The sequence below is a fragment of the Panthera onca genome, chromosome D1 (assembly GCF_046562875.1).
Source record: "Panthera onca isolate mPanOnc1 chromosome D1, mPanOnc1 haplotype 2, whole genome shotgun sequence".
In the NCBI taxonomy this organism is placed as follows: domain Eukaryota; kingdom Metazoa; phylum Chordata; class Mammalia; order Carnivora; family Felidae; genus Panthera; species Panthera onca.
This window is the reverse complement of record NC_138348.1, coordinates 94,035,931-94,063,586: the sequence shown is the minus strand read 5'-3', so window position 1 is coordinate 94,063,586 and position 27,656 is coordinate 94,035,931. Positions and strand designations below refer to the sequence as shown.

Here is a 27,656-nt window from a genome sequence, read left to right as displayed (position 1 = left end):
GGTAGACCCCTGTACATGCAGTTCAGTGCCATATCTCCAAATAGCACAATGCCTGCTACCTAGAGGGTCTTGATAATTTTCTTGGTAATTACTTTCCCCCTATAAAATATTCATATGAAAACTAATATTTATCCAACGTAGGTCTTCACCCATTAACCCCTTCAAGTGATATATGTGGCTTTCTGGTTTCAGTTTAAATCAATGAGGTGTAACTTTGGAGAATTTTCTAAGGATCTCGAGGATAACTTGTAGCATCCCTAGTTGTTTCTGTACAAGGACTAAGAAATACTAGTCCTGGGGTACCTGGGTGGCTCAGTCGGTTGAGCATCCAACTTTGGCTCAAGTCATGATCTCACGGTTCGTGAGTTTAAGTCCCACATCGGGCTCTGTGCTGACCTCTCAGAGCCTGGAGCCTACTTCAGATTCTGTGTCCCCCTTGCTCTCTGCCCCTCCCCCACCCATGCTCTGTCTCTCTCTGCTTCTCAAAAATAAAGAAATGTAATAATAATAATAAAAAAAAACTAAGAAATACTAGTCCTGAGATTCTTCTGTGGCAAATCCCAGCATAGATACGGTAACCTGCAAATACCTGATTTTTTATGTCATTAAATCCTGTCAACAATCAAGGAGTCCCTAAAGCAAGTCTAATTATTCGTGAATTTAAGTATGCAGCCTTAGAGACTCAAAAAAATTAAGTAGATTTGAAATCAAATGGGTCAAGATGGCAAATCATGTGGTAGAATGATGTCTGGGGCCGAAACAACCCCATCTGGCCACCGTACCCAAATAATTCCACCTACTGGCATAGAGGAAATTCTTTGCTATTTAAACTTAAGAAGAAAGGGCATTAAATATTTAAATATAAAGCCTTGGTTATTGCTTCCAGCAGTAGAGATACATTATACTCTTTTTTAAAAATTTGGTCTTTGATTTTCCCCCTTTTATGTATTTTTATTATTTTTATTTAAGTATAGTTGACACACATTACATTAGTCTTAGGTGTATAACGCAGTGGTCTGACAACTCTATACATTATGCAAAGCTCACCACAAGCGTAACTACCATGTCTCGCCATAAAACACTGCGACAATACCATTGACTATATTCCCTATACTGGATCTTTCATTTCTGTAATTTATTCATTTCATAAGTGGATGCCTGTACCTCCGTCTTCCTTTTACTCATTTTTCACATCCCCTGCCTCCTCCCCTCCAGCAACTATCAGTTTGTTCTCTGTATTTATGGGTCTATTTCTGCTTTTTTTTGTTTTTGCATTTTTTTGTTTTTAAGATTCCACATATGAGTGAAATCATATAGTATTTGTTTTTCTCTGTCTGACTTATTTCACTTAGCATAATACCCTCCAGGTCTATCTGTGTTGTCCTAAATGACAAGATCTCATCCTTTATATTGCTGAGTAATATTCCTTTATATTGCTGTGTGTGTGTGTTTCTACACAAGCATGCATGCATGCGTGTGTGTGTGTGTGTGTGTGTGTGTGTGTCTCCACCTAACTTTGCATTTGAGCCCAGACCAGTTGTGTTCAAAGGCCTCCTCTGCCCTGTAAGCATGACCTCTTACTCATACTTAAACCCTTATAGTGATAGAAACTCAATCCTTCACAAGTCATTTTATCCCATTAATTTTTTTCTTTCTATACTGAAACGAAATCTAACTTTTTATTAGTTCCACTTTTTTTTTACTGGTTATTCACCGCGAAAAAGCACGTAATAATTCTAATTAGCAGCTGCTCATGAATTTGAAAATAAGTGTCATGTCTCTGCTTTTGTATGCAAAACGTCCCAGGAGCTTTCATAGTGGAAAAGTTTGAAGCTTTGGTCTGGAATCAGATCTGGAAAAGATCTGAGATTTAACCTCAGCTCACTTTGCAGCTATATGATCAAGTTCTAAAACTCCCAGTGCTTTTATTTCCTCTCCTATTTAATAAGATTGTTTTGAGACCTAAATTTAAACATAAAAGAACAAAAAAATAATAATAAATTAGCATAGTACCTGGCAAATGCTCAATGTATATTACTGTTATTTTTATTAAATCTTTTTCATACAGGATGGTTTAAAGACACTTTACCGATTTATAATCTTCCTTTGAAAGTACTTAGCTTATTAATGTTTTTTTTGTAAGGTGCATTTGCTAGAAAAAAACACATAAGATGATAATTAAATAATTCCTTATTACTGATTATATCCTATCTGCAACAGTGATACTCATTGTAAATATCTACATAGTCCTAAAAATGTTTGCGTCCTTGAAAATAAGGTGTTGCAATATTACCACATGTAAAGACAGGCAAGTAAAGGAGGCAAAAAAAAGTACTCAGCCTGAAGCCTTGAAGTCAAGATTGGAGTCCATTCTCCAGGCCAGCAGACTTGAAAGAGGTGTAGATGTCTTCCATTTCAAAACATCTATAACTATTTTGTCTTGGGGGTAAATGTGGTTAATTTTAATCTAATTGTTCCCTCAGAACTACCCCTGTGAATCATGAGAAATGTCCAAAGGGATCCGAAGGAGATGACCCAGAGGGAATGAATGTGTTCAAGTCTTGAGGGTATATGCTCTTGGTACCTGATTTTATAAACACCTAAATCTCAGTTCCTGCGGCTGGGGCACTTTGTGTTCTTCTGGGAACCAGAGAGTGTGACTTGGGTTATCTTGTTATTGTGCTACAGAAAATTCCACCATGTTCCCTGTGAACAGGGTGCGTGTTCAGATTTTTTCTCACCTCTCACAGACATCTTTCGCTTCTTATTCACCGAAGTGTGGGGATCCAGTTGTTGGGAGTTGTTAGGTTTTTAATTCTTGAAGATGACTCTTACTTGAAAAGGACTGAGAAAACAAGAGGATCATAGATTTGTTGTCTTAGGGATCGTAAATTATCCCTGGAATGGGATATTTAATGGCAAGTTAGTGGCCATTAAATATGGAATGGCGTATTAATCACTGCGCGTGGTTACAGTCAGAGAACTCTTGAGTCTTCACTGACCAAAAGAGGAAAGATTTCCAGGGCGAGGCTATGATGAAACTTCTTCAAGGACGGAATCCAGATAAGTCAGAATTTCACACAGACCATCTTCTAGTATGTCTAGAGTGAGTAACAGGAAACAAGTTTCTGGTAAACACAGGTGATTTTTTTTTCAGGATGTCACGGACTCTTTCTTTGGAGTCTTCATTTTTCTCTGCATCTAGCATTGTAACTACATGTTGGTTTTGGGTAATTTTCTTTCTCTCTCTTTCTTTCCTTAAGTTCATGGCTTTATTAAAGTACACAAACATTCAAATTACATGGCAAATATAGAGCCCAGTGTGTTTTCACACAAATATTCTCTCCTGTCTCCTCAGTGTGAGAATCCTCTGTCCATAAATTGGAATTCGTCTGCAAATGTTTATTGCTCATACTGCTGCCACATAATTTCAGAATTTCTTTGGGGCAGGGCTGGAAAAAAAAAGACGGGGGTGGACACCAGTTAATTCTTCATGGTCTTTGATTGGGAAGCACCCTTTATCAAGTTGTCCTGTCAAAGAGATGGGTTTTCTATTGGAATTTCAGCATCCAGAGGAGCCACCACACAATTCTGCAATAGTGACCCCTCTCAGCTCAAAAGCACAAGAGAAAGAAGGAAAAAGTGGAAGCACAGCTGTGGGGGCCTCTCCTCCAGGTTTTATTTCCTTTTCACAATCTGCTTCCTTCTGTTTATGTTCAAAAGTTTTTAGGTAAATACATTTTGTGTTTTGTCTGGTGGTTTTTTTTTTAAGTTTTATTTATTTTAGAAACCTCTAGACCCAACATGGGGCTTTAAAGTCTCAATCCTGAGATCAAGACTCGCCTGCTCTTCTGACTGAGCCAGCCAGGCGTCCCTCCAGAGTTTTTAATTGTAGTCTCTGGGGAAGATAGAATATAGTGAACTGAATCTAACTTGGCCCAAACCAAAGTTTTCAGAATACAGTAAAAATTTTTATTTTCTTTATCTTTTGATGTAGAAATGCTCTTACATAAGGTTTACTGTTGATTGTTAAAACATGAAACCTACACATCCATCCATTGGAGAGATTCTCAGTTTTACATCAGTGTTCACACTTTGGACACCTATGTTCTGTTTTGAAGTCCAACATCTGACGAAGATGGGGAATGCTTCAGTGGTGACCAAGTTCATCCTGCTGGGCATCCCATACACGGAGGATCTGGAGACTACGCTCTTTGTCCTGTTTTTGGGCTGCTACGTCTTCACTCTTATGGGGAACCTGCTCATCCTACTGGCGATTGTCTCCTCCACTCGGCTTCACACCCCCATGTACTTCTTCCTGTGTCAACTGTCTGTGTGTGACATATTTTTCCCTTCTGTGAGCTCCCCCAAGATGCTCTTCTACCTCTCGGGGAGCAGCCGGGCCATCTCTTATGCGGGCTGCGTGTCCCAGCTCTTCTTCTACCACTTCCTGGGCTGTACCGAGTGCTTCCTGTACACGGTGATGGCCTACGACCGCTTTGTCGCCGTCTGTTACCCTCTCCGCTACACGGTAATCATGAGCCACAGGGTGTGTGCCATCCTGGCCGTGGGGACCTCTTTTTTTGGCTGCATTCAGGCCACCTTTCTAACCACTCTCACCTTCCAGTTGCCCTACTGTGGCCCCAATGAGGTGGACTATTACTTCTGTGATATCCCGGTGATGCTGAAGCTGGCTTGTGCTGACACCTCAGCCCTGGAGAGGGTGGGGTTCGTCAGCGTGGGCCTCATGCCCCTCAGCTGCTTCCTTCTCATCCTCACCTCCTACAGCCGCATTGTCTGCTCCATCCTGCAGATCCGCTCTAGTGAAGGCAGACGCCGTGCCTTCTCCACCTGCAGTGCCCACCTTACTGCCATCCTCCTCTCCTTTATGCCAGTGGTCCTCATCTACCTGCAGCCCACCCCCAATCCCTGGCTCAATGCAACTGTTCAGGTCCTGAATAACTTGGTCACCCCCATGCTGAACCCCTTGATTTACAGCTTGAGAAATAAAGAAGTAAAATATTCTCTGAGGAAGGTACTACGGCAGGTAGCCTTCCTTCCTGAGCAATGATAGAGATTAGTGACTACACTTCAATAGCACCACACTGCTAGGACACAGATGTTATCAATGGCCCTTGGATAGATAAAGAAGCTAAGGTTTGGAGCACGTGGGTGGCTGTCGGTGAAGTGTTCGGCTCTTGGATTTCAGCTCAGGTCATGATCTCGTGGTTTGTGGGTTCGAGCCCTGCATCAAGCTCTGCACTGACAGTGAGAGAACTGCTTGGGATTCTCTCTCTCTCTCTCTCTCTCTCTCTCTCTCTCTCTTTCTGTCTCCTCCCTCCCTCAAAAATAAACATTAAAAAAAAATTTTTAAAGAAGCTAAGGTTTGAAGTCATAAAGTGGATTGTTCAAAGCCACATAACTAATAAATTATGCTGCCTACAAAGGATTATCTCTTCCCATTTTGCAAGAAAGCCTAGTTCTGCTGTTCCTCATTCTGTTTTCTTTTCCTATTTTCCTCCTCCCACATCCTCTCCTTCTTTTCCCTTTTCCCTTACTCTAGCATTCCCTCATCTTGGCATGATTATCCAATTATTCTCTCAAATGCCTGCATCAGATACGCTGCCATTTGATGGTCTAGGAGTTTTTGAGATAGTCGGGTGGGGGGGGGGGGGCTTCAACCACATTGCTCCTGGTGACATTCTGTGACTTCTGGAATGTAAAGATGCTGTGTCAAGGAAAAGGGCTTCTCTGGATGAGACCTGGGGCAGGCTTGTTATGGGTGAATCAGAGATCACCTACAAAGCCTGTCAGTCTTGGATCTAGAAACAGTCCATTGGCTGGGAGGTGGGGCAGTGGATGAGACGCTAGAGAATGTGAAGAGGCTAGACAGGGAGAATCTGTGAAAGGGTGACTAATTCTGTTGTTTTCAGTATCAGGAATTTGAGTTGGTCTTTGAAATCTGCAGCACAGCCAGGGGTCAATGCAAAAAGTCCAAGCTGCTACTGCTGTCTGCTTTTGGATTCTCTGCTTACCAAAAGGCTGTGACTTTAGCTCTCTTTGCTAACATTCTTTTGTTCTTTTACCTACTGAGCTTAGCATGTGAAATGTGCCTTTCTAATACAAACAATAATTTGAAGAAAGGAAAGAAAATGATTGGAAGAGAAGGGGATGATGGGAAGGGAAAGGGAGGAGGGAACAGAGGGGATGATAGGAAGGAAATGGTGTAGTGGCAATGGAAGAGGGTGATGGGAAAGAAGGGGGTGATGGGATGAGAAGGGGGTGATGGGAAGGAAGGGGGAGATGGGATGAGAGGGGAGATTGGGAGGGAAGGGGGCAGAGGCAAAGGCAAGTCTTCTCTTCTCTTACTTCTTTCTGGCATCAGAGTGCAGTCAGGGAATCTGCCAGACTGAGCCAGTGTTTGGGGCCTCATGTGAGGGTGATAAGATGATTCATGTTTTTGAAAGGGAGAACGTTTTTCCTACTCACATGTCTTAAGCTCTGGGCCTTTTATTCTTTCTATCACATGTGCTCCTTCCAGAGTCTTCAGCCGGTCAAACTCATTCTTATCATCAAACATTTAGTTAAAATATAATTTTCTATGTGAAATTTTCCTAATCCTAAGCAAATCAGTCTCCCATATCTGTATGCTTTGTATCAGACTTTACAAATCTTTACAAATCTTTAAGAAAACTTTAAATCACCATGTAGAAGAAAGAAAGCATGGCACTTAGTAAGTAGGAGGAATAATTCACCTATGTTTTTCACTGTCCCCTACTAGTTGTGAGCCTTGTTTACTTCCTCCATAACATAAAGATAGTACTTTTCTTGCAAGTGCTGCTGTACATATTAAACAACACAAAAGCAAAGTATTCATCTGCCTTATTGGCGGTGCTCCAGAAACTTAATTATATATATTTTTTCTACTCTTCTTGCTATTTCCATAGCTTACTTCCTCACTTCAGTTAAGTCTTTGATGCTCAAATGCCACAAGCACAGAGAGGACTCCTGAGAGCATACTGTTAAAACAGTCACCTACTTCATCACATTTATTTCTACTTATTGTTTGTCTTTCTAACTAAAACATAAACTCCATGAAGGCATGGATTTTTCTTATCTTGTTTCTTACTGTCCTTCTACAACCTAAAGCAGTTCTTTTACATGGATGCCCTAAAGAACTTAAAGTTCTGAATTCATGATATGTCTTGTTCCTATGACCCAGATGGTTCCCCATCCCTCACTTCCTTTCAAATGCTGCATTCCTATTTTGTTTTCCTAGACCAGAACGTTTGCCTTCATTTCCACCCAGCATTGCTCCAAGAACAGGAATTCTGTCTTCTGCATCAGGACTTGACTGGGCTAGACTCCTACCCCTTTTCTCTAGGTTCCATTCTTCTCCATTACTTTTACTCTCTGTCCTGACACTGAATCTTGCTTGCTTACACCTTGCTTGAAAGCCAAACCTTTTAAACCCTATTTTCACCTTTCAGACATGCATTTGGAACCTATCAGCCACCACTGTCTTTAATAACCTACTTGCTTGAAATTTCTTTAGTTGTTTGTTCCTAAGATTATCTAAAATACCTGCTCCAAAACAATAGATTTCCACTTTACCTTTTAGTAGGTTTTCTACTTATTTGTAGCTCTTACTCTGATAGCAACAGAGGCATTTAACATAGCTTATTGAATGAGGCATATTAAACTCTAAAAGTACTTTGTGAAACAGAACAATGGCATGACTATTATATTATAACCAGTATAATGGGAAAGCAGAAGTTAGTTATATTGTTTAATTTCTGACAATGTGCCAAGAAGTTCTCTTTAAGAAATTCATATACATTATTTTATTAAACCTTCACATTAACACTTCAAAATATATATTATAGTCCATGTTTTTTCAGATGTGGAAATTGAGTTCCAGTTTCATCAAAGTAACACTCTAACATCATATTAAATCAGAAGAACTGTAATTGAAGGTAGGATTTACCTCACACCAAATTTAAGATTTTTTCTCATACATTTTGCCGATTCTATCTAAAACACTAATACATAAATAAAATATATAAACATAAATAAAATTCTTCCCAATACTAGGAAGGATTCCATAAATTTTGTCTATGACTTTTTATTTCTGTAATTCCATAAGGTCAAGTTTCTTGAGAGTTTGTGAAGTGAATGCCAATATAGATGTCAAAATAAAAGTACAGGGTTACTTGACATTTACATCAAGATCTTAGTTGATCCATACCTGGGAGATATTTTATAATTAGATAATTTTTAAAAAGTTATTTAATTTAAAGTTATTTTAAAAATACTTAAAAAGTACTTATCAGTATGCTAGCCATATATCAAATACTCCACTTGGATTTTCTAATTTAATTCCTGTAAATACTCTATGGAGTGAGAATTATTACTACTCAAATATAAGAGAACAGGACACTGGGGCATCTTGGTGGCTCAGTCGGTTGAGCATCCCACTCTTGATTTCTTCTCAGATCATGATCCCAGGGTTGTGGGATCAAGCCCTATTGTCAATGATGTTCACAAAGGAATCTCAAAGGAATCAAATGAAAATGAAGTATCAATTCATAAAGAAATAACTGTTATAAAACTTAACAAAACTTGCTCACTCTGTAAACTACCAGAAAATTTAAGTGTCATATATGTATATAGGTATGGAATATATACATATACACACTACAAAATGGCATAGGATTGTGATACCTGAGAGAAGAAAAAACAATTAGATGAGCTTTATGCTCATTCTGGCGTTCTGCTTTAGGGCAATTTCTAGTCCGTGGCTCAGAAAAGTCATTCCAATAACAGCATAGAAGTCGTGCTGAATTGGTAAGGTAGAAGTCGGAGTTCCTAAATGTCAAAGTGACAAGAATTTGTGGGGTAGAGCATTAGAGAGGAGGGAGCTATTCACAGAAATCAACACGGGACCCTCTTGCATGAATGCCTCAACACTAATTTCTGAATGCATGCATAGGGTGAAATCCCACAAGGGTTGGCAAAGAAAAGTTTCTGAAGCATTTACAAGTAGGGGCTATAAGTAAAAATACTGCAAATATTTGCTTAGAGCTAGAAATCATTCAAGTTCTGATCTTCTAAATAGAGAAGATATGGGACATTTAATAGAGATCCAAAAAGGTCATGATTTAAGTGTGTGGGGTTTAATTAGCCCTAAAGTAAAGCTAATCTAGAGACATAATAAAGAAGCCTGAAAACAAGACATTGATTGATCAAGCTGAACCAGAAGTAACAAAACTGCCTGCCAGAACAAGATCCAACTCTCTGAAGGAACATAGCAAAATACAGCACTCTCTAGAAACCACTAGAGCTAAGAATAGTTTGATATTTCCATCATCAAGTGTGGAAAACTTTTGTGTTACGAGGGCATTGAACAGAGTTTTTACAAAGGTTTTGTCTCAGTAGTGAAACAAAACTACCAGCAGAAATAAGGCTATTCTACCCCAAAACACATAAAAGCAAGCCTTGAAAAAATCAAAATTTTCAGAAAAAACTTAAGAGCACTGTAGAATCAAAAATCTCCAGACATGTAACACTTACTGCAATGAGCCCTGAGTAATGTATGGAATTGTTGAATCACTATATTGTACACCTGAAGTTACTATAACACTGTATGTTAATTATACTGGAATTAAGATAAAAATTTTAAATTTAAAGTTAAAAAATTCCAGAAATATTGAGAAATCGAGACAAACATAAGACCCATAATTAGGATTTTTTAAAAAGTCAATATTCAAAGACCCAGAAGAGTCACAAATAATGGAATTAGTAGACAAAGACATTAGAAGTTACTGTTTTAATGAAATATTGAATATTTCATATTTTCAAATGATGAAAAATTGAAATATTCCATATTTTCAAAAGGTAAAGAAAATCATAAGCATTATGAGAAATATATGGATGATAAAAGATCACCTAAATCAAAATTCTAAAGATTAAAATACAATGTCTAACATGAAAAATTCACTGGATTAGAGTGGTAACAAATTAGACACTGCAAATTTGCAAATTCTGTCATAGCAATGGAAATAACCTAAACAAAATACAGAGAGAAGAACTATTGAAAAGCAGTATGAGCAGAACATCAGTGAAGCAGGGGACAATTTCAAGCAGCCTAATAATATAAGTATAATTGTAGTCCTCAATGGAAGAAGGAGAGGAAGAGAAGGGAAAAAAATACTCAGAGGAATAATGATCAGTTTTTCAAAATAGGAGGGCAACTAGAAGTCAAGAGAATGAAGAATTCAACAAAAATTAATCTGGAAAATAACCAAATATCTGGAATGGTTGAAAAAAGAAACTGAAAGAGAAAACACAAAGGTTTTTGAGATGAATACAATAAAATGGAAATGTATGGGGTACACCTAACACAGTTCTTACCATGAAATTATATCACCACACTAAAAAAGAAAGATCTCAAAGCAATGACCTCTGTTGTCAACAGAAGAGCATGTTAAAATATACGTAAGCCCTGTATATATGTGTCTAGAAGGAATTGTAAGACCCAGCGGGGCTAAGTGGCCTTTATAAGACAACATGGAAAAACAGCATAAATGCAAAAATAAAAATGAGGTCCCGTTTCAGCCATCCAGTGTTATTCCTCATAAAAAATTAACATTTAACTTTAGGTTAAGAATTCTAATGATCTTGTCTGTTTTAAGAAAATGATGGATAATACTTATTTCATACTTATTCAATTCATAGTTTGAAAGTGCTCTGAGAAGAGGATCATGGGCTTAATACCTACTACTAGCTTTATCTCTGTATTTCCTAACATGGTTAGAACAAAGGCTTGAACATAGTTGATGCATTTTGTACATTTAAAAAAAAATTTAATGTTTATTTATTTTTGAGAGACAGAGATTGAGTGCGAGCGGGGCGGACAGAAAGAGAGGGAGGGAGGGAGACATAGAATCTCAAGCAGGCTCTAGGCTCTGAGCTGTCAGCACAGAGCCCGATGCGGGGCTTGAACCACAAACCATGAGATCATGACCTGAGCTGAAGTCAAATGTTTATCTGGCTGAGCCACCCAGGTGCCCCTTATACATTTTTTTTCAAGTTGAATTATTATACTCAACCCACTGGCAATCACATCATGTGTACAGCTAAATCTTACCAATTTAGCAGGACAAGGGGAATGCTCAAAGACCAATCTCTGTGAACAAACTTAGTTTGAATGCACCTTAACTATATTGTGGTTTACTGTGAAAAAACACACACTTTCAACATTTTAAAGTGAACAATTCATTGGCATTTAGTGCATTCACAAATTTGTGCAACCGTCACTACTCTGTTTTCAGAACATTTCTTCACTCCAAGAGGACTAAGTTGTTACTTCCTGTTGCCTCTTTTCCCAGCTCCTGGCAACCATTGATGTGCTTTCTGTCTCTGTGGAGTTGCCTATTCTGGATATTTTATGTCAATTGAATCATACTATATATGGCCTTTTGCGTCTGGCTTCTTACATTTGGCATAATGTTTTCAAAGTATATTTATGTGATGGCATATATTGACATTACACTCTTTATTGTTAAATAGAAAGAGATATCAAGGAATCGATCCTGTTCACAATTGCACCAAGAACTATAAAATACCTAGGCTTAAACCTAACCAAAGAAGTAAAAGACTGTACATGGAAAACTACAGAAAGCTCATGAGAGAAATTGAGGAAGGCACAAAGAAATGGAAAAACATTCCATGCTCATGGATTGGAAGAACAAACATTGTTAAAATGTTGATAGTACCCAAAACAATCTTCACATTCAATGCAATCCCAATCAAAATAGCACTGGCATTCTTCTCAGAGCTGCAACAAACAACCCTCAAATTTGTATGGAACCACAAAAGACCTCGAATAGCCAAGTAATGTTGAAAAAGAAAACCAAAGCGGGAGGCATCACAATCCTAGACTTTAGCCTCTACTACAAAGCTGTAATCATCAAGACAGTATGGTATTGGCACAAAAACAGACACATAGAACAATGGAATAGAATAGAGAACCCAGAAATGGGCCCACATATAGATGGTCAACTAATTTTCAACAAAGCAGAAAAGAGTATCCAATGGAAAAACGTCTCTTTAGCAAATGGTGCTGGGAGAATTGGACAGCAACACACTGAAGAATGAAACTAGACCACTTTCTTACACCATACCCAAAAGTAAATTCAAAATGGATGAAAGACGTAAATGTGAGACAGGGAACCATCAAAATCCTACAGGAAAAAACAGGCAGCAACCTCTTTGACCTCAGCCTCAGCAACTTCTTACTTGACATGTCTCCAAAGGCAAGGGAAATAAAAGCAAAAATGAAATATTGGGACCTCATCAAGATAAAATCTTCTGCACAGCCAAGGAAACCATCAATAAAAGTAAAAGGCAACTGACAGAATGGGATAAGATATTTACAAATGATATATCGGATAAAGGGTTAGTATCCAGAATCGATAAAGAACTTACCAAACTCAACACCCAAAAAACAAATTATCCAGTGAAGAAATGGGAAAAAGACATGAATAGACACTTTTCCAAAGAAGACATCCAAATGGCAAAAAGACACATGAAAAGATGCTCAACATTGCTCATCATCAGGGAAATACAAATCAAAACCACAATGTGATACCACCTCACACCGGTCAGAATGGCTAACATTAACAACTCAGGCAACAACAGATGTTGGCGAGGATGTGGAGAAGAAGGAACCCTCTTGCACTGTTGGTGGGAATGCAAACAGGTGCAGCCACTCTGGAAAACAGTGTGTAGGTTCCTCAAAAATTAAAATAAAATTAGCCTACAACCCAGAAATTGAACTACAGGATATTTACCCAAAGAACAAAAGTAGAGGCTCTCAGTTTATCTTCTCTGTCTCTTAACTTCCTTTTTGCTTTTTTAAATCATTTTTTCTCTCCCTGATGCATTCTGTGTGAATCCTTAGGACTTATTTTTCGGATTCTCTAATTCCTCAGTGATAATGTCTAGTTCCCTAGATATATCTTCAACTATATCCAGTCCAGAGTTTAATCCAAGTATTAATTAATTTCTATTTCAATAACTATATTTTTATGCCCAAGTATATAATTTTTATGCCCACTTGTTTTATTTCTTCTAGTTTTTATTTCTTTTATTTTTTCCTTTTTTTTAAAATGGAAATTTAGTCTTTATACATTTTAACAGTTAATATCTTTACATTAAAGTTTTATAAATAAATTAAAATAAAATTCTTTAAAAAAATTTTTTATTAAAAAATTTTTTTAATGTTTATTTTTGAGAGAGAGAGACAGAGACAGAGAGAGACAGAGTGCAAGCAGGGGAGGGGCAGAGAGAGAGAGAGACACAGAATCTGAAGCAGGCTCCAGACTGTGCTGACAGCTCAGAGCCCAAGGTGGGGCCTGAACTCACAAACTATGAGATCATGACCTGAACCGAAGTTGGCTGCTTAACCGACTGAGACACCCAGACGCCCCAAAGTAAAATTCTTTTTTAATGTTTTTTAAAATTAATTAATTAATTAATTAATTTTTGTGAGAAAAAGAGAGAGGGAGCACGTGCACAAGTGGGAGAGGGGGTGGGAGGAGACACAGAGCCCGAAATAGGTTCTAGGCTCTGAGCCACCAGTTCAGAGTCAGATGAGGGGCTTGAACCTATCAACTGTGAAATCATGACCTGAGCTGAACTCGGATGCTTAACTGACTGAACCACCCAGGCTCCCCTAATATAAAATTGTAAAAAAAAACAAACAAACAAAAAAAAAAACAACTAACCCATAGGAAGTCAAGAAAGGGAGTCAGAGGAAAGAAAAACAGAAGAAAAAACACAAAAATAATAAAATGGCAAACTTAAGCCCTAACATAGCAATAATCAGTCTAATCGCAAATGGTCTATAATTGTCAACTCTCCACTGAAAAGCTAAAAAACAAACTCAACTCTATGCTGTCTACAAGAAACACGCTTCAATGTTAGATAAAGTACAGTTCAGAGCAATAAGGCAAATAGCAACAATAATACCAACAAACTAGTTCACTTCAACTAGTTCAGAAAGAAAGAAGTAAAACTTTTTTTTTTAACAGTCCTACATCATTTTATTTTATTTTATTTTATTTTTTTAATATATGAAATTTATTGTCAAATTGGTTTCCATACAACACCCAGTGCTCATCCCAAAAGGTGCCCTCCTCAATACCCATCACCCACCCTCCCCTCCCTCCCACCCCCCATCAACCCTCAGGAAGTAAAACTTTTTAATGATACATGATAGCCTATGTAGAAAATCCTATGAGAACTACAGGAAAAAAAAAAAAAAAGAAGGTATTGTCAATGGCAATTGAGTTTGGCTAGATTGTAGGAAACAGAATCATTATATAAAAATCCATCATCTTCAATAATTACGAGTGAACAAAAGGAAACTAAAATTTAAAATATCATTTGCATACAGCACCAAACCTGTGAAATCCTTAGTGTAAAATCCTATATCTGGCAAGATATGTGCAAAATCCTTATAAGCAAAACCTTTTTGAGAGTAGTTGAAGGAAACCTAAATATACTGTGTTCCTGCATCAGAAGACTAATTATCATGATACTAGTTTTCCTCACATTGATTCATAGATTCACTATAATCCTGTTCAAAAGCCCAATAGGCATTTTGTAAGGATTGATAAACTGTTTCTAAAATTCATAAGGAAATACAAAAGGTGTGGGATGAACAAAACAACTCTGATAAAGAACAAGGCTGGAGGCTCTACATTATAAACTTCAAAGCATATTCTGAAGCTACAATTAACGAGACAGTGTGATACAGGCATCCAGATAGATGATAGGCTAATGGAGTAAAATAAAGAGCTAAAAAATAGATGAACACTTAGAGGGTCAATTGATCTCGACAAAGTTAAATGTCAAGGCAATCTGATAGTACTAAAATAATTAGGCATTCTTATGCAAAAAGAAAGAAAAAAAGAAAAAAGAAACTATCAATACACATAAGATCCTGAGTGAATCTCAAAATAATTATGCCAAATAAAAGAAGTCAAGCAAAGAGTATATATTGTATGGTTTTGTAAATAAAATATTTTTAAAAATGCAAACTACAGTGACAGAAAATAGATTCCCAGTTGCCTTGAGAAGGGGTGGAAGAAGGTTGAGAGGGAAGGATGACAAAGGGGGTGACTGTGTTCATTTTTGTAATTTTGGTGATGTTTTCATAGTTATATATACCGAATTTACGTAATCGTACGCTTTAAATATGTGCAATTTATTGTATGTCATTTTTACCCCAATAAAGCTGTGAACATTTTGATAAAGAAATGAACAGACCATTCATGACAGTTCAGATGGGCAATAATGTCACATAATTGAAATTAGGACTGACCTGGAAAATTGCATGGGCACATGCTTCCCACATCTTTGAAGCCCAGGCTATACCTTTTGAAATCACAGAAAGAAAACAGGCCACTTACTCTTTCTCCACTTATAATCCTCTAAAACGTTTAGATAAGAGTAAAAAGTTCTTCTGTGTTTGCAGATGATGAAATGTGTTTGGATGGATTATAGATCAAAAATGCGAAGGAAAATGTAATGACTTTGTGGTTTTGATAAAGCAATTTAATTGTTAATATTTGCTATGGAATTATTATCATTTTTCTTCCATGTTTTAATTTAAATTCCATTTAGTCAACATACAGTGTAATATTAGTTTCAGGCCTAGAATTTAGTGATTCATCACTTACATACAACACCCAGTGCTCATCACAAGTGGGCTCCTTAGTACCCATCACCCACTTAGCCCATCCCCCACCTCCACTCCAGTAACCCTCAGTTTACTCTCTGTAGGTGAGAGTTGGTTTCTTGGTTTGCCTCTCTCTCTTTTTTCCTTCCCCTATATTCATGTGTTTTGTTTCTTAAATTCCACATATGAGTAAAATCATATGGCATTTTTCTTACTCTGACTGACTCTTCTAGTTCAACATAATACACTCTAGCTCCATCCACATTGTGACAAATGGAAATATTTCATTCTTTTTCTTATGGCCGAGTGGTGTTCCATTATATGTATATACCAATCTCTTCTTTATCTGTTCATCAGTTGATGGATATTTGTGGGTTTTTTTCCCCATAATTCGGCTATTGTTGAAAATGCTGCTACAAACATCAGGGTGCATATATCCCTTCTAGTCAGTAGTTTTGTGTCCTTTGGATAAATATCTAGCAGTGTAATTGCTGGATTGTAGGGTGGTTCTATTTAAAATTTTTTGAGGAACCTCCATACTGTTTTTCAGACTGGCTGCACCAGGTTGCATTCCCACCAACAGTGTAAGAGGGTTCCCCTTTTTCTGCATCCTCACCAACATCTGTTTTTTCCTATGTTATTAACTTTATCCATTCTGACAAGTGTGAGGTGATATCTCACTGTAGTTTTAATTTGTATTTCCCTGGTGATGAGCGATTTTGAGCATCTTTTCATGGGTCTGTTAGCCATCTGGATGTCTTCTTCAGAAAAATGTCTATTCATGTCTTCTGCCGGTTTTTTAACTGGATGATTTGTTTTTTGGGTGTTGAATTTTATAATTTCTTTGTATATGTTTGGATACTAACCCTTTATCAGATATGTCATTCTCTGATGCTATGGAATCATTATTAATCTTCTTAACACTTGGGAAAAAAAGTTTGATGTTTATTTGAAACACCCCAGGGATCAACTACACTGCCAACAAATATGTATTTTGTAATTGTTCCTTCCCTGTAGAGTCCAACCATGCAGATGACAAGCCCCTAAGGGGAAATTTCGCCTCACATCCCTCTTTCAGATCCAAATAGATCCAAACAAAACTTTCCTTCAATAATAGAGGACTGAGGGTCAATGGGATTATTTTCTTGCTGTGCTTAGTGGGTGTCAAGCTATTACCCTTCATCAATACTTCTTGATTCTTATGCAAAATCAACTCCATGATTTTGCCAGAATAAGTGAGATTCTGGGCCATTAATGTTTGATATCTTACAAATGTGTGTGTGTGCACATGCGTGCACTGTGTGAGACCAAACAAAAAAACTCATGTAGGCCCAGCATCACTTTACCTGGTGGTAATATTCAGGTAAGTCATTAAATTCTATCTACCTTTTAAAATAAAAAAAAAAATTGATGTTTATTTATTTTTGAAAGAGAGAGTGAGACAGAGTGTGAGTGGGGGAGGGCGAGAGAGAGAGAGAGAGAGAGAGAGAGAGGGAGACACAGATTCCAGGCTCTGAGCTGTCAGCACAGAGCCCCAAGCGGGGCTCGAACCACGAACCATGAGGACATGACCTGTAACCGACTGAGCCACCCAGGTACCCCTAAGACTTTTCTTAAATGTTTCTATATTTTTAAGAGAGAGAGAAAGAGTGTGAGCAGGTGGGGAGCAGAGACAGAGGGAGACACAGAATCTGAAGGAGGCTCCAGTCTGAGATGTCAGCACAGAGCCCAACGCGGGGCTCCAACTCACGAGCCGTGAGATCATGACCTGAACTGAAGTTGGACACTTAACCAACTGAGCCACCCAGGCACCCCTAATTCTATCTGCCTTTGATAAGATATTATAATTGAAACTGAAGTTTGGAAGACAGTTAAAAATTCTCATTACCCATGCTATTTGGACAAGAATGCACAGGCATGAACTGTCTCCTTCAAGGCAGATGAGCTCAAAGAGTGCAATGCGTGGAAATCATTTCTCCTCCATAATTCTTTGCTTGCTCTCCTGACCTCAAACTCACTTTTTGTCCCAATGACAAGTCCAGTCATATTAATATTTCTCATTCATATTGAATTTTGAAGCTTATGGAGCATTTGTACATGCATTAATAATGTAGTATTACAGGGCTTACTCAAGAATTCCTCTTTTATTAAAAGGACACTGCCATTACTTGACTTACTATCCAACATCTCTGAGCCAGCAATGGGCCAACCTATGAATAAAAACCCAAGCTCCTGACTCCTAGCCCCCCTCATAAAGTGCTATACTCAGGTTTAAAAATGATGTCCTTCCCCACTTAATGCTTTTTCAATAGTGGATTCACAAGAGTCCCTAAGTCTAACCTTCAAAATGAAAGGAAGAAACTCCTGGCATTTTCTCTGATTCTTTATTTATTCTGCCCACTTTTCTCTACTGGTTATAATTCTAGCATGAGAAACCTATTCCAGAACTTTAATTAAATTACACATTTCTAACAAAAATTATTAAAATTTTTTTTGAGGCTTAACCATCCTAATCCTCAAACTTCTTCAAATGCCCATACTCTTTAGAGACATCGTCACCCAGAGTTCTTATTGTACTAGGAGTCGTTTGAAGAATAATTGAATCTACTTCTTGGTCCCCTTCACCTAGTTTGCTCATTCCCCCACCCTCCCCTCTGGTAATGACCAGTTTGTTATTTATGAGACTATTTCTGGTGTGTGTGTGTGTGTGTGTGTGTGTGTGTGTGTCTAATACTTTGTCAAGGAAAGAGAGGTCAAATCATTTCTGTTAATGTCACAGGCCACACAAGTATGTTTTTAATATTTATCTGAAGTGTAAATTTGGAATAGCACTCATCAACTCACATAGTTACAAAATTGTATGTTATGAGAACTTTTAATATCTACTCTCAACAACTTTGAAATATACAATACAGTATTATTAACTAGGGTCCTCTGTGCTGTAGTTTACATGCTGAGGACTTATTTATCTTATAACTGAAAGTTTGTACCTTTAGACAATTTTCTCCCATTCCACCCAGAAAAAAGCTTTTCTGAAGATACTGACATGGCTGTCCCCCTGTTAGTTCACAAATTGGCCCCTTACACAGAGGGCATGGAGGGATGGTAGAAAGAGGTAGTCCATTCCAGATAGGTAGATGGCAATTTAATAAGCAAAGGAACCTACTAATGGGCTTGTCTTGGGCAGCCTCAAGACACTAGATTTCTGCACCTGCTTGGCAGAATTAAGTTTACATAGGGACTTTAACTGGGTTTAGTTACATATACATTCCAGATGGTCCCAACAACAAGACTGCATCCTTAAAAATGGCTTCTAGGGGCGCCTGGGTGGCTTGGTCGGTTAAGCTTCCGACTTCAGCTCAGGTCATGATCTCACAGTCTGTGAGTTCGAGCCCCGCGTCGGGCTCTGTGCTGACAGCTCAGAGCCTGGAGCCTGTTTCAGATTCTGTGTTTCCCTCTCTTTCTGCTCCTCCCCCGTTCATGCTCTCTCTCTGTCTCAAAAATAAAATAAAACGTTAAAAAAAATTAAAAAAAAAATGGCTTCTAATGTGGGAATGATGGGCAAAGAATGCATTCCAAGGACATGGGAAGGGGTGAGGGGCAACCAATTACCTGGGTCCAGCTGTGTGTCCACCAGTGGTCACATCCTTTCAATGATCTCCTCTAACAGTTTCTCAGTTCATTCAGGACTTAGCTTTCACCACTTCAGAAAGTCCTCCCTTGAATAGCTCTCTAAATTTCCAGCCTCTGCTCTTACACTACTTTATTTTCTTCATAGTATTTCTCATAACTTGACTAAATTCTACATCTACTTCTTTGTTGGTTTGTTGACCTCCCTCATTGGAATGTAAACTTCACAAGAGTGGGAATTTGTCATATTCAATGCACAGAAGTCTCTCAATATAGCTGTTGAGTGAATGAAGAATAAACCATTTCAAAAAAACATATATAGTAGGAATTTTTTCTGTTTTAAGATGAAGAAACTGGAGTTTATATAGGAGAAGGAACTTAGAGTCACAAAACTAAGAGATAATCATGGGTAAAAATTAATCTAGTTTGATATGATGTGATACACTCAGCTCCTCAGCACCTCCCAATGACTAAACCACAACTATACTATAAGAAATTACATTATTTTCTCTGAAAGAGTCACAGAGTGCCTTTGGGGAAAAAGAAGTTGGAGCAGTTGAAGTAATATGGAATTAGAAACAGTTTCATGGAGTAATATACTTTTTTTTAAGTAGTAAAGTGAGGTTTAATGAATTGTATGATAACAAAACTTTAAAATACATGAGTTGATAAGACCAAAAATTTTTAAAATTTTTAAATTAAATTAAATATAGTATAACTTTAATTCTAGTATAGTTAATATACAGTGTTATTTTAGTTTCAGGTGTACAACATTGTAATTTAACATTTCCATGTAGCACCCAGTGCTCATCATGACAAGGGCACTCCTTAATACCTATGACCTATTTCAGCCATCCCCCTGCCTGCGTCCCCTCTGGAAACCACCAGTTTGTTCTCTGTAGTTAAGAGTCTGTTTCTTGGTTTGCCTATCTCTCTCTCTTTTTTCCATTTACTTGTTTGTTTTGTTTCTTAAATTCCACATATGAGTGAAATCATATGGTCTGTGTCTTTTTTTTGACTGATTTATTTCACTTTATATCATAATCTCTACCTTCACCCATATAATTGCAAATGGCAAGATTTCATTCTTTTTTATGGCTGAATAATATTCCACTGAATATGTATATATATCACAAAAGAAAGGAAAGTCAAAACCAGCAACTCAGAGAAGAGATGGAAAGCTTGGAGGGAACCAAAGCTCTGTGAGATTGGGGTCAGACACTGAATGAGCAAAATGAAGATGCCAAAGCCAAAGGGGAATCCCAGGGATACCAGTAAGGGAGAGGTTAAGCTCTGAGACATGAGAAGAGGACACAGGCTGCTGCAGATTAAAAAGCAGCAAAACCTGGCAACAGCACTGTACGGTTTCTCTAAAGGTTACTGAATAACACAAGGATTATTTTTCATTTGTAGGAGAATCTAAGATTCAATTTGTGGAGACAAAAGGATTTTTACTTCACTATGTCACGTGGGAGCAATAAAAACTGAAGCCAAATGCACCACCGACGTCTTGATAAGGGCTTCAACTAAGATTTTTGTCTTGTTTTTCAGAAATTCTGTGCCAGTTAGAAATTATGTAATTCATCAGATCTGGGATCACTAAATTCTGTCAGATGACAGTGTTTGTCTAATGAAAGCCTCTTTCCTGAGCTACTCAGCCTATCACAATGGGGAGAAGAATGGATACAGGAAACCATTCTTCAGTAACTGAATTTATCCTTGAGGGGTTAACAGACCAGCCAGGACTCCAGCTCCCTCTCTTTTTCCTGTTTCTATTGATCTATATGGTCTGCATGGTGGGAAATTTGGGTTTGATCTTTTTAATCAGGATCAGTTCTCAGCTTCACACGCCCATGTATTATTTTCTCAGTAATTTGTCCTTCATAGATCTCTGCTACTCCACCGTCATAATTCCCAAGATGTTGGTGAACTTTGTGTCAGAGAAGAATTTCACCTCCTTTCCTGAGTGTATGACCCAGCTCTTTTGCTTCTGCTTCTTTGGTATTGATGACTCCTACATGCTGACAGCAATGGCATATGATCGTTATGTTGCCATCTGTAACCCCTTGCTCTACAATGTCATAATGTCCCCAAGAATCTGTTTTCTACTGGCCACCAGTGTGTATACAGTGGGGATCATTGGAGCCTTGGTCCACACCAGCTACATATCTAGTCGATCCTTCTGTGGAATGAACATCATCCACCATTACTTCTGTGACATCCTCCCTCTTCTGAATATATCTTGCTCAAGAGACTACACCAAGGAACTCCTGGTGATGATTTTGGTTGGCGTCAATGTATTTGCATGTGCTGTAGCCATCTTCATCTCTTATGCCTTCATTCTTTCCAGTATCTTACGCATCTGCTCAGCTGAAGGCAGGTCCAAAGCTTTTAGTACCTGCAGCTCGCACCTTGCAGCTGTTGGGGTTTTCTATGGCTCCATCATTTTCATGTATTTTAAACCATATACCAGTGACATAATACAGGAGAAGGTGGCCTCTGTGTTTTATACCACAGTGATTCCCATGCTTAATCCCCTTATCTACAGCCTTAGGAACAAGGATGTCAAAGAATCCCTTAAAAGAGTTCTTAATGGTGGGTAACTTTCTGGGTCTGTGTAGAAAAGAGCACTTTTTAAAAGAAAAAGCACCTTTGAACATAGATCTTACCTTATGTTTTATTCCTTCTCTTTTAAAAAAATTTTTTTTTCTTAATGTTTTTGTTTATTTTTGAGACAGAGAGAGACAGAACATGAGCAGGGAAGGGGCAGAGAGAGAGGGAGACACAGAATCGGAAGCAGGCTCCAGGCTCTGAGCCGTCAGCACAGAGCCCGATGCGGGGCTTGAACTCACAGACTGTGAGATCATGACCTGAGCCGAAGTCGGACGCTCAGATGACTGAGCCACCCAGGCGCCCCTTATTCCTTCTCTTTTTAAGAGTAACTGATTAGTTGCAAATCAAGGGCTGTCTTAAACTAAAATGTCCTAATGATTTATTTTCGTGACACTCACTTTCTCGTTAGGTGCCCCTAGTCCCAATACACAATGACCCCTTTACTCTCTCTAGTCAAGCCACTCAAGAAACAGACATCCTAGCCTACGTTCTTACTCACTCTAAATATATATACATCAGAAACCTTCCTTTGTGTAATTGTCCTTGCTAAACAGCAAACACGTAATCAAACCTGTTATAAAGTTGTAATGTCTAATGATGGCTGAATGTGTAAATCCCCTCAGGAACTGGCATTTTAATACACAAGAGGGTTACAGAGCAATGGACATTTGTTGGTAGAATTTTAAGGGAATATAGTTGCTAGTAAATAAGAAGAAATAGGAATTTCATAAGATTTCTAGCTGTTGTTATAACCACTGAAAATAGGATCTGTCTTGTGGAGGGGTCAAATGAGGTGAAGGTTGGGCAGGGGATGGCAGAAAGGGACAAAATGATTTGTTATTTTTAAATTTTCACTATAACTTTAATGTTTATTTATTTTGAGAGAGAAAATGAGAGAGAGAGAGAGAGAGAGAGAGAGAGAGAGAGAGGAACGGAGAGAGAGGTAGAGAGAGAATCCCGAGCAGGCTCCCACGGTCAGCACAGAGACTGACATGGAACTCAATCTCATGAACCGAGAGATCTCCTGAATGGTGAGATCATGTCCTGAGCCAAAATCAAGAGTCAGTCACTTAACTGACTCAGCCACCCAGGCACCCTTAACTTTCACTAAAATTTTATTTTATTTTATTTTATTTTACTTTACTTATTTTTAACATTTATTTTTGAGATACAGAGAGAGACAGAGCATGAATGGGGAAGAGAGAAGGAGACACAGAATCTGAAGCAGGCTCCAGGCTCTGACCTGTCAGCACAGAGCCTGATGTAGGGCTCAACCCACAGACCATGAGATCATGACCTGAGCCAAAGTTGGGACGCTCAACTGACTGAGCCACACAGGTGTCCCAATTTTCACTATAATTTTAATTTACATATTTTATTTCCAAATTATTCCATACTTTGACTCCTTTCTGTTAGATCTCAAGATGACTTCCCTCTGGATGACTCCCTTAATTATTCACTATTTATTCTCCCACTATTAAGAATAATCCCAGAGCCTCTATACACCATTAAAATTCATTCATTTAGTCAATCAATAATATTTTCTGCATAACTATGTGTCAGACAAACAAAAATTTCTATCCTTGTTGGAAGCAAATAACGAACCCATGAACAAGAAAACATGTATTATCCAGTGATGATCAGTGCTATAGGATAAACTAAAGCAGAGAAGGGGGATGGGCACTGGGAGGAGAAGAAGCTTGCTCTTTCAATCCCGGAGGTCAGACTCTGAGAAATATGATATTTCCTAGAAGCCTGAAGGAAGTAGGGAATCAGGCTATGTGACTGAGAGAAGAAAACTTCAGGCAAAGAGAACATCAAATATAATCTCTGAAAGAGGAGCATGTTGGGGCACTTTTAAGTAACTGTAGTTTGGAGAATGTGCTTTAAAGAGAGTGAATGGGGGGCAGAGTCATGAAAAGTAATATCAGAGGGATGGTGGAGGAGGGAGACAAAATCTGTAGAGCCTGAAGACAAGTTTGAAAGTTTTGACTGTTCCTCTAAGTGAAATGGGAAGCCATTGATGGGTTTGAACAGAAGAATGATCTGATCTGATCAATAAATTATTCTTGCTCTTTCCATTGAATGGGCCTAGAAGCAATGAAATCCAAGTAACAAATTTAATGCCTATTATCCAATGATAATTTGGTTTCTATCACAACCCACTGAAAGAAACAAGGACTTCATGGAGAAATGGTAAATTCCAGGGTGGGGTACCTAAAATTCAAGATGAGCCTAGAACATCTTAGTATTGCACAGAATAAATAAGTGCCCCGAAGTTTATACAGATGTGTCAAAAGGGAAGACAAATTTACTGGACAAATTTAGGAGAATTTGAACATCAAAATGAATTGCTTCTGAGAATCTATGGTTCCTTACTGATACAAACATACTGACAATAAAATAAAAAGTATTAGAAAAGGGAAAGCTCTTTACTGAAAACACCAGTTAATAAATTCAGAAGACATTATATAATTAGAAACACAGAATATTACAGCGACCATGCTAATAACTGAATTAGGTAAGAATCATCAATAGAAACTCTATGTCAAGTCTGGGTAATTTTTGTATTAGTAAATAATTGAAGGGATTTTAAAAATTTTCTTCACTTAGATTCTATGAGGATAAAGGAGATGAAGTTTTCTAAGTTTCTACTTTGTGCCTAAACCCTTTAGGATGTCCTACCTTGTTCATTAAATAAGCTTGATATTAGCAAAATGCAGAAAATTCTAGAAAAATAACACAAGTCTCTAATGGCAGTGAAGCATATCTAATTGAACTTATCTTAGTGATAAAACCTGAGACTGAGATAAGTTCTTCTTTTCTCTCCATTTTCCCTTCTGTTTTATTCCTATTTGTGTCTCTCGAACTCTGTATATTCACTCTCTTATAGTTCCCCCCATCTCTTCCCAGCCCCACACGTATGAATGAGTTCACTTTCTGTTTAAGTTCCATAGTATCCATTTACATAATATTGAAAGAAACAAAAATGTGAACCTGACTTACCAGTAAGAATGATAAAATAAACACAAATTACAGAATACTAATCTGACATATAAAAAGTGAAATACAAAAAAAAAAAAAACTAGTTAAAAAATCCATGAAATGAATGTCAAAATATGGCAGTGAGGGAAATTGGTGTTCTCACAAAATTGTGAGAATTCTTACTAATGCCATCATTTTAGAGAGAAACAGACTGATGCTGAGGACAAACCCATATTCCTTTTCCTCTTTCCTAATCACCATTAGGAAGAGATATTACATATGGATGAGATTAGGAAGAGATACAACATCAAACCAGTGCTGACTCTCTAATATAGAGGTTCCCAATTCCTTTGGGGGATCAAAGACCATTTAGGTGGTCAGATGAAGAATCAGCTTCTTTCTTAGAATAATGTTTCTAACTGTATAATATACATTTGTTAAAAAATTATACCACTGATATCACAATATTTAAAATAAATTTGTGGCTTCTTTATTAGTGAAATAAATCACAAGAGCTGGTAGCAGATCAAATAATTACTATAATTTGAGGTAACAGTGGGTACAAATGGTCATGATCAGTACTCCATTTCATCCTAAGGACCCCTATAACATCCTTATAACATATGTACAGCAACTCAATGTGATAGAAAAATAGATGTGATTCTGTTGGTGACAAAGTCATAGATAATTACATATTTTAACATGATCAGTTACTAAGATGCTGACTTGACGGTAATGTTAACATTTAATTAGAGATTAGTGAAAATAAACTTCCTATTGAAGTTTTCATACCTGTACACTCCAATTTAAGAAGTGTTTCTCTACTGGAAGCAAAGTCTCCAGGGCTCCATACTCAGTTTTAGCAACTAAATTATCTTAGTGATAAAACCTGAGACTGTGAATTCTAAGACTATCCCAGTGGGCATAACTTCCTCTCCTGCGTAGGTGGAGTGAATTTGGATTCAACGCATGAAACAAAATCTCAGGGAAAAGCAAAACACCCAGTTCATCAAATATGAGATACACACAAAATTCTTTCCCCCATCTGCCCACATACTCCCAGGTTAAACAAAAGTGCAAAAAACATAATAAGTCCTTAAATTATACCTCAAAGGGGAGAATGCATAGTTCTCAGATAATCTGGAAGAGGATTCCATGTGAATTCACACACTACATGTATCTGAGATATACAGAACTGACTGCATTGGAAAAGAGCAAATGAAAAAGATCACAAAACGTGACTGCACAGAAAATAAAGGAAGGAAGGAAATAAGAAAAGTGAACAAAACAGATGAAAACACAAGTTTTTGTGAAGGACCACGGCACATACCCAAGAACACCCCTTCTCTTTCTTTTTTTTTTTTCAACGTTTTTTTTTTTTTTATTTATTTTTGGGACAGAGAGAGACAGAGCATGAACGGGGGAGGGGCAGAGAGAGAGGGAGACACAGAATCGGAAACAGGCTCCAGGCTCCGAGCCATCAGCCCAGAGCCTGACGCGGGGCTCGAACTCACGGACCGCGAGATCGTGACCTGGCTGAAGTCGGACGCTTAACCGACTGCGCCACCCAGGCGCCCCACCCCTTCTCTTTCTAAAGAGACAGCAGGTACCTGTTCAGTGGAGACAAGAAACTCCCCTAACACCATAGATATATATCTTATGGGTTATACTAATCAGAAGCTAAGCAATTTCTTCCATTTAAAATTGGGTTACTTTGTTTCTTCTATGATGATGAAAATTTATAAAATATTTTTGTTTATGAAAGCTTGCATTGTGTAAAACCATTTTAATAAAATGATTTTGACCTGTTACTTCTGTGTAACTATCTGGGTGTGCATTTGTCTCTGTATATATGATTACTTACTGGTATTTTGCTTAGTATGTGTGTATAAGCAAATGTGAGATGACTTTTACTCCTTTCCCATTTTACCTTTATCTTATTTGAACATCTTTGAAATTAGCATAAATCATTTTGAAAAATATTTAAGTGATTCTAAAAAATAAAATATCTATAGGTTTGACCAGATAAAATGAAACACTGTCATCTGTTCCTTGTGCAATATGCCAGAAATTTTTGTTTCATTTTCAATAACTGTTGCTGTTGTTTGGTGTGTGTGTGCCTGTGTGTGTGTGTGTTTTAGATTGTTGAGCCGGGAAAGGGTTGTGCTGAAAAATGCAACAGAATACCACTATATATTGTCTCCTTAACTTTTGCTAAACTGAAGAGTAAGTGCAGCATTAAAACAGAATTGATGGTATTAAAACAACCAGTAGATAAATTGAGGGAGAGAGTAGTTATTATTGACACTGCTTTCCTAACACTTAATAAAATGTGATGTCCCAGCACTGAGGGCTTCAGCACTGGAAGATGCTGTCTCCACTCAATCCATAATTGCTGAGAACCTATTTGTTCCAGACACTGGGGAATCTTTGAAGGTATAAAAATTATTGACAGCTTTGACCTACTCAGATACTTGCCAATAATATTAAAGATCAGATTGTATTGGGTTTTGTTATTGTTTTTTTTTTTTTGTTTCTGCAAACGTTGTGATCCTCTTTACCTAAATGTAACATAATCCTGACATGGAAAGTACAGTCATAATTCTGAACATGATTAAATTAAAATGTAGTTATAATAATTCGCTAGCTTATATTTGACAACCTATTTAAATTCGATGAT

At 37.7% G+C, this 27,656-nt stretch overlaps 2 protein-coding genes across 2 annotated transcripts; both read left to right on the top strand.

Annotated features, from left to right (window-relative positions):
- Positions 1–4,138: 4,138 nt before the first annotated feature.
- On the top strand, positions 4,139–5,071 carry LOC132662307 (olfactory receptor 10D1B-like). The gene has a single exon (XM_060607788.2). The coding sequence runs from the start codon at positions 4,139–4,141 to the stop codon at positions 5,069–5,071; it is 933 nt and encodes a 310-aa protein (XP_060463771.2).
- A 15,974-nt stretch (positions 5,072–21,045) lies between these two features.
- On the top strand, positions 21,046–21,981 carry LOC132662308 (olfactory receptor 8D2-like). Its single transcript, XM_060607789.1, has one exon. It carries the CDS (start codon positions 21,046–21,048, stop codon positions 21,979–21,981), a length of 936 nt encoding a protein of 311 aa, XP_060463772.1.
- The last annotated feature ends 5,675 nt before the right edge of the window (positions 21,982–27,656 follow it).